The sequence below is a fragment of the Microchirus variegatus genome (assembly GCF_963457635.1).
Source record: "Microchirus variegatus genome assembly, chromosome: 10".
In the NCBI taxonomy this organism is placed as follows: Eukaryota; Metazoa; Chordata; class Actinopteri; order Pleuronectiformes; family Soleidae; genus Microchirus; species Microchirus variegatus.
This window is the reverse complement of record NC_139811.1, coordinates 7,773,115-7,780,455: the sequence shown is the minus strand read 5'-3', so window position 1 is coordinate 7,780,455 and position 7,341 is coordinate 7,773,115. Positions and strand designations below refer to the sequence as shown.

The following is a 7,341-nucleotide window of genomic DNA, read 5'->3' as shown; positions in this document are numbered from 1 at the left end:
TAACTCCTTTTTTTTCTTTTTTTTAATGGAGGAAAATTCTCAAACCACAGGAAATCCTATTTGATAGCTTCAAAAGGGGGAAAAAAACTTTCCCCGAAACAGCTTTGTGGTTCGCTTTTCAAGTTTTCAACTCAAAGGGAAGAAGAAATAATGCACACCCCGAGGACTATATGAGCAATTATCTGTGGATCGAAGTCCAAAAACACAAGAAAAAGGAGGAGAAACAGAGCACATAGTTGTGGGAAGTGAGGAACATGGCCACTGAGTCTTCCCATGCTGCCTATGCTGCTGTGGCCCCTTCTGTGATCCCCATATCCCCATCATCGTCAGGAAAGCTGCTGAAGATGTTTCGTGAATACCAGAGCAACGCAGTCATCTTGGAACACTACAACTACACCGGCAAACTGAAGGAGAACAAGTACAAGGAAGGACTCAAACCAGAGGCCATAGCTTTTCTCTTGGTCTGCCTGCTCATAGTTGTAGAAAACGCCGTGGTGCTGCTGGCCATTTGGAAGAACAAGAAATTCCATGTGCCCATGTACTATTTACTGGGCAACCTGACCCTCTCTGACCTGCTCGCAGGTTTCACCTACATGGTAAACCTCATCACATCGGGTGCCAACACACTGAACATGACCCCAGTGCTGTGGTTCCTGCGGGAGGGGGGCGTGTTCATCATGCTGGCCGCCTCTGTCATTAGCCTGCTGGCCATCGCCATAGAGCGCCATGTCACCATGGTCAGGATGAAGCCTTACCAGGGCGACAAACAGGGACGGATGTTTGCTCTGATCGGAGCGAGCTGGGTGCTGTCGGTGTTCCTGGGGGTCCTGCCCGTCCTGGGCTGGAACTGCATGGGACACCTGGACCAGTGCTCCACCGTCCTGCCGCTCTACGCCAAAAGCTACATCCTCTTCTGCATCACCGTCTTCAGCGCCGTCCTCATGTCCATCGTGGTCCTGTACGTGCGCATCTTCCGCATCGTCAAGTCCAACACGCAGCGCCTCGCCTCGGTGCCGCAGCGCAAGGGCCTCTACCGCAAGTCCCAGAAGTACATGGCCCTGCTGAAGACGGTCACCATCGTGCTGGGAGTCTTCATCGCGTGTTGGCTGCCCCTCTTCATCTTCCTGCTGCTGGACTTCTGCTGTCCGGCCAAAAGCTGCGAGGTGCTCTTTAAGGCGGACTACTTCCTGGGCATCGCCATGTTCAACTCCCTTCTGAACCCCATCATCTACACCCTGACCAGCAAGGACATGAGGAAGGCCATCATCAGGCTGCTCTGCCGACCATGCCTCCTAACGAAAGACGGGCAAGTGAAGAAGATCGGGATTCCCTTCCTGGAGTGCAGCACCAGCAAAGCCGACGCGGCTTCTCACAGACTGGAGGGACTGGAGACGACGGTGTCCTCTGGTAACTTCACTCCTTCCACCATCAAAGCCATTTATCCGAGAATGAGCAAGACATGACACATGAGAGCGAGCATTCGAGACTTTTTAACTGGACCACTTAGAAAACCAGGCTGCTTTGAAAAGGCTTGTGTGAGAGAGAGGAGCTGAAGTTTTAACATTGCACTCTGTCACACTTTTGTCGTCTTTAATCTCTGTGATCGGAATAAGCTCATTGTGTTTTGATAAATGTCGATATTGGGAGAAAGATTGTGTAGTGTAAAAAATGTTTTAAAACATACTAGTATTACAAAACAGGGCCAGTATTTGCCAGGTGATTTACTTCTCTGGCAAAATCGCATTTCATTCTATGAAGTTAAAGACTCTGAAAGAGCAGGGCCAAAGCCGGGGCCATGAGATTTATCCTTATCTGCTGTCCCTGTGCAGCGTTTAATGACACGTTGTAACAAACACAGAGCATCCACACCCAAACTCTGCGGCCAAACCCATGTAATTTCTACCATGTGAGTTTTGGTCAGCACCAATGCAGGGGAGAGGTCCCCCCCCCCTCCCCCACCACCCCACCTCCCGCCGGCCCCACACCCCTTCCACCAACATCAGAGGCTCCGTGGCCTGGAGACGGCACTGCAGACGTCATATGGCAAGTCGAGCTGGGTGGTTTGCAGCTTAGGAGGTCCCTTCAACATGTGTAGAAACACCGAATGAATGACTGGAAGCTATAAAAGCTGACAGCGGAGGTTTGTCGACGCCTTCTCGGTTTTAACGAAACTACGATATCGCAGTTATAAGAAGCTACAGTTCGTGGACAACAAAGAACGTCTTCTGGGATGAAACTAATCATCTCACCAGGAAATGATCTTCTGTACCTATTTTTGTCAACGATAAATATAGTCTTACATTTCACATCTGTCAAAGCCCAGACGACAGTGTGTGAGCTTAGTATAGAACCGGGGATCTCACTGTGGTAGTTATATTGAACGTAAACATGGACACTTTCCCTAATTGTAGTTTTGTACATAAATGAAAAGAGATAAAAATATATTTTGACTGATGTTGTCGTTAGTACATTTTGTAAATATATCTATAGCCGTTTTTTGTATTGTTTTAACTTATGTCTGTTTTTATATGTGCACTGAATAAACATGTGAATTAAGTTTACAACGTGGTTTGTTCGTCTTCTTCCTCTTTTTTTAATTTATTCATTTTATTTTTGAGATACAAGTAACATAACCTTTAAAGATCTGTCAGCTTTTCTGCACACAGGAAGTGTTTCGTTTAAAAAGGCAACAACAACATTGCAGTAGTAAAGTAAGAGATCGGAGTATGACTGAAAACACGGTTTCAGAAGTGAATTCCAACCAGACGTTATACGGTATAATAAATCCTTCTTGTCCCCGCCCACTCCTGCTACTCCACTGTATACACACAAACGCTCCCTCCGTCAGGCCTGATAATATCACTCCACGCAGCCTGTTTTCAGATGACGGATGCAGCAAATCACGTTAGCATGTCCGCGTTCACCAAGACCGAACCGAGGCAGAATAACGACATCAACAACAAGGGTTACGCACTGCAGCTTTAAGCCATTGTTTTCAGGTTTCACGACTGTGTAATATATGAAGCTACTGTGCGTAAATAAACAAAGTGGGAACCAGACAATGCAAGCCACCGCAAATCAACTGCAGCTCCATCGGCTCTGCGATAAATCACATCCTTCTGGAGCTCAAGATGTTTCCGACAGCGTTGTCACCGAGGCCTCCGTTCAACAGTTAAAGTGCAGTTAAAGAGTTGAATTAAATGCAACTCTGTGAAGTTAATTAGCACATGATGGTTTCAAACAGGGATAGATAATAAAACATAAACAGCGACCGTAGGGGAAAAGAAATTAAAAGCTGAAACCTCAGTTGCCGACTCAAATATAAGGAAAGGCAAGAAAAGGCAGCACGATGATGATAAACTCGGTCTAGAGTGAGAAACCCTCGCCTCAGAGCAAACCACCTGTTAAACCACACGATGTGACGTGCCGGAGAACAGATGAACTTGCAGAAAAAAACTTAATGCCCCGTTTATTGTAAGGAAACCACACGTGGGTGCTTGTATGAACCTCCGCGACAGTCATCCTGCCCACCACGCGCTCGCTCACTTTGCTGTAGAGGTACACAAACTCTCAATTCTCAGTAGAGCTCTGGGTTTTTTTTGTTCTGCAGAGCAACACATTTGCCTTTCATTGCTAAAAGTGTGTGGGCATTATCTAGATGTGTTGGGTTTTTTTTTATTTTTATTTCAGCATCTTCATATCATAGTATCACTTTATATTTCTGAATGTTGACAAAAGTACTCAAATATATAGACGACCTATATTAACCTCTTCTTCACGGATGCCCCCGGTACCAGGGGCAGCGACACACGCAGCGACAAAAACGCCATAAAACCATATCTAACTTAAATAAACACAGACATGCTGCATACCCACAGAAAGGTCAGAAACTCAGCTCAAAGCTCAAATCAAACGAGAACGCCAAGACACCTTTTTACTAAAACCTCTGTCATTTTACTCTGCTTCACTTCAGCAGCATCAGACTTTGCACAGCTCATGTCCACATGTTGTTACATGACCTCCATACTGCATAATTTTAAGGTGATATTTACTTTAAAATGCAATATTCTTTTAGGTGAGAGAAAAAAATCCTTCATTTATGCTGGGTTCCATGTGCATTTACTCTGGCACAGAGGCATCTACAGTGAAACTTAGAGTGGTCTAGTGATCTGGTGGAACCAAGATAATTTTGATACCAAGATAATCCAAATAGAGCTTTTAACTGCAGATATTTACTCTATTTAGTTCGGCCATGTCATTTTCAAGCACGGTTTTCCAAAAAGAGTGATTACATTTGGCTTGTGGAAAAAAACACTTCATTAAAGAACATTATTATATCAAGGATTGGGAAACACTAATCAACATGTTCTTTCAGGGATTTGACCAGCAGAGTTTAAAGATCAAAACTACACCTGAAAGGAAATATATTGGCAATATTAGTCAAATCAATAATGTTGTGAAAAAGTGTATGCTTTATTACTGAAAACAGTGTTACATGACTGGTGATGAACAGACACTGGAGCTGATGCAGTCCTAATCCCAAGAATCACCTCAATAGTGTTTTCAAGAGCTTCTCATGGACTCACAAAATGACCATTTTCATCAGAATTTGAAGTTGATGTCTCATGGAAAACCACATGGGCATGCACACACATTTTCACACTTCAGCATTGAACAGCAGTGCCACCTAGTGACCGACCTGCCCCCAAAAACTACACCAGTATTGAAATATATATTGAGAGTAACTTTAAGAATATTGAACACAATTAAAACAACAACCACGTTAACAGACAAACAAATATATAATGTACACAACGTTTCTGACAATATTCCTACATTGTTCGTCTACCATTCGGTGCTGACAAAGCCCCACAGCTGGTCGCTGACGTTACTCCGAGAGCGCGCAGACGTGTCGATGTTGATGGGAGTTGCCAGGTCTGCGCCGTAGTGCACTGCAAGAGCAGGAAAAACCAACAAACAGAGTGAAGCCATGTAATCAGACAGCGCACTATAGTGCATAAACAAGAAAACTCAAATCACTCACCTCCTTTTAAGATGTTAGGAGGTGTGTCATATTCCCACTTGATCTTGGTTATTAGGTAGAACAGCTTGGCCACGTACCTGTTCATGAAATGTTTCAAGAAATCTGAAAATAACTTACAAGTCCTGAATAAAGGATTTTTTAATTTCTTCTCAATGAGAGGAGTTCAGTTTAAGGCTAAAACTAACAATTATTTTCATTATCAACTAACCTGTTGATTATTTTCTCAATTAATCGAGTGTTTGTTTGTCCACAAAAGGTTAAATAAGGGGTTAAATAAGTTGAAAAATTAAAAATCTTATTAAAAAACACTGATTGAGTTGACCATTCATTTATTAATAGATTAATAATTGAATAATCATTGCAGCCCAAGTTCAGTTAATGTGGGAGTTAAATAAATCTTCTATTTTTCCTCTGGTTTCAGTAAAGCACACAGTGATCATTTTCTTGATGTAACACAATCAAAAAGACAAATGAAGGATTGCAAAGATCTTCAATTTCAAAAACACAAGGAATTAATTGCCATTTTGCTGTAAAAATCATGAAAAGTGTCAATAAATACACACCAATGAATTATCATGTGTGTTACAAAGGGCAAAAGATCACATCTCACTTTTTTTCTTCTCTGTGACTGTTGTGCACAACAGCAATTTAAAAAGAAAAACTCTGACTAGTCAGATTCATAAAAACATAGATTGTCATAAGTGAATAGTGTGATACTCACACTGCTGAAGGAATAACCTCTGTGGTGTCTTCGTCCACCTCGCTCTGAAGAGTCTCAAGCTGGTGTTCTGTGTTTTTCAAGCTCTCTAACTCTCCTTTCAGGAACCTGTAGTAGGGTTAAAGATGCTAACCAAGAAAATGAGTGTATGTTTGCAGCCACAAAGGTTAAAAAAAAATCAATGAAGTAAAGGATACTGCAGTTCTGAATCAGTTATCTGGCTCTTGGCGATGCACTGGCTCAACTGCTCCTCCACGCTCTGCAGCTCCCGGTCCCTTCGCTGCTTTTCCTCCTCCATGTCCAGCAGCTGCTGCCCGACACTTTCCTCAATCTCAGCCTCTTCTGCGGGCGAAGGACAGTGACAGTGAGAAAACAAGAAACCATGTATGTTTTGTAGTACACTTAAAAATGGATATTCAGCAGCAAGATCCTAAAACCTGCCTTTAAGGATTTGAGTTACGATCTTCTTGGTTTCTATGTGCTGGTCAAAAAGGGCCTGATGTTCAGCTTTCATCAGCCTCAGTTTTTCAGTTTGGCTGCTGTTGATGTACTCCAACAACGCCTCCCCCATCTCCTCCAAGTCCTGAAACGTATGACCCTGAGCCATTGTGGTGGAGCTAAAAAAAAAGAAAAAAAGAAAAAAAGATTAAACTGTAAATATAAGACCTTTCAATGAGTGAGAGCTCAGCAGGGCTTGTTAGGTTTCACACCATAAACAACAATGAATGAGGTGTGAGCAGTCTTAACTTTATACTAACATATTTAAAACTAAGGACATGATTAATGATTTTAGGACAGTGGAAAGTGTGCAATCTTACAAAAACATCGAGACAATCTTTGACATAAAACTGAACTTTGAAGAAAACTATGAATCTGTCAGAGCAGCGGTTTTGTTTCATGATGGTTCTGTAATTGTGCTATTACTGGCTTGATTTGATTTTTTTCTCTGGTGTCATGGTTTGTAAACATGTCTTTCAAGAGTAAAAGAGATCTGATCAGATTATCAAGTGGTCTGGGCAGCTTTAAAGAAGAAAACATATACAGTTAGAACACATTCAATACAGTTAAAACAATTTGGCAATTTTAATGTGTGTCTTATTAATTTATCTCAGTCTATTGTGTACTGTCTGTAATACATTTGAAAGCATGTCTCTCTTAAAGAATAAAGTGGCTTCTCTTGACAACAATAACATACTATATACCATACCATTACCTCAATTTGTACAGTGGTGATAAAAAAAACGGAATAAAGTGTAACTGTAGTTTTACCTCTTTACAGCTCGAGCTGAAGTGTTGTCCACTGTACTCGACTGCTAACTATGCTATTTTTTTGTAATATTAATTTATAGTGAACCAACACAAGTACAGTAAGCGTTTTATTTTTATTTTTTCAAATCAAATGACTGCCATTAATGTCATATTTAGCTGTTTTCCTCATTCAACAGTAATACTTTTAGCGTTAGCAAACCTCGCTGTTCTGTTTATGTTAGCTACGTGGAAACGTTCGTTACGTGATAAGCTGATTTCGGACAAAAACGACACATGCGCACTTTTAGAGTTACACAAGTATTATCGAATA

General features: G+C 41.9%; 2 protein-coding genes across 2 annotated transcripts; one reads left to right on the top strand and one right to left on the bottom strand.

The window, feature by feature from the left end:
- Nucleotides 1-254: 254 nt before the first annotated feature.
- On the top strand, nucleotides 255-2,349 carry s1pr5a (sphingosine-1-phosphate receptor 5a; the record flags this gene model as incomplete). Its single annotated transcript, XM_083896588.1, has 1 exon — nucleotides 255-2,349. One exon carries the CDS (start codon nucleotides 255-257, stop codon nucleotides 1,461-1,463), a length of 1,209 nt encoding a protein of 402 aa, XP_083752714.1. The 3' UTR covers nucleotides 1,464-2,349.
- A 2,374-nt stretch (nucleotides 2,350-4,723) lies between these two features.
- Nucleotides 4,724-6,369, bottom strand: spc24 (SPC24 component of NDC80 kinetochore complex; the record flags this gene model as incomplete). Its single annotated transcript, XM_083896417.1, has 5 exons — nucleotides 4,724-4,952; nucleotides 5,045-5,121; nucleotides 5,766-5,870; nucleotides 5,960-6,104; nucleotides 6,204-6,369. 5 exons carry the CDS (start codon nucleotides 6,367-6,369, stop codon nucleotides 4,846-4,848), a joined length of 600 nt encoding a protein of 199 aa, XP_083752543.1. The 3' UTR covers nucleotides 4,724-4,845.
- Between the last annotated feature and the right edge of the window lie 972 nt (nucleotides 6,370-7,341).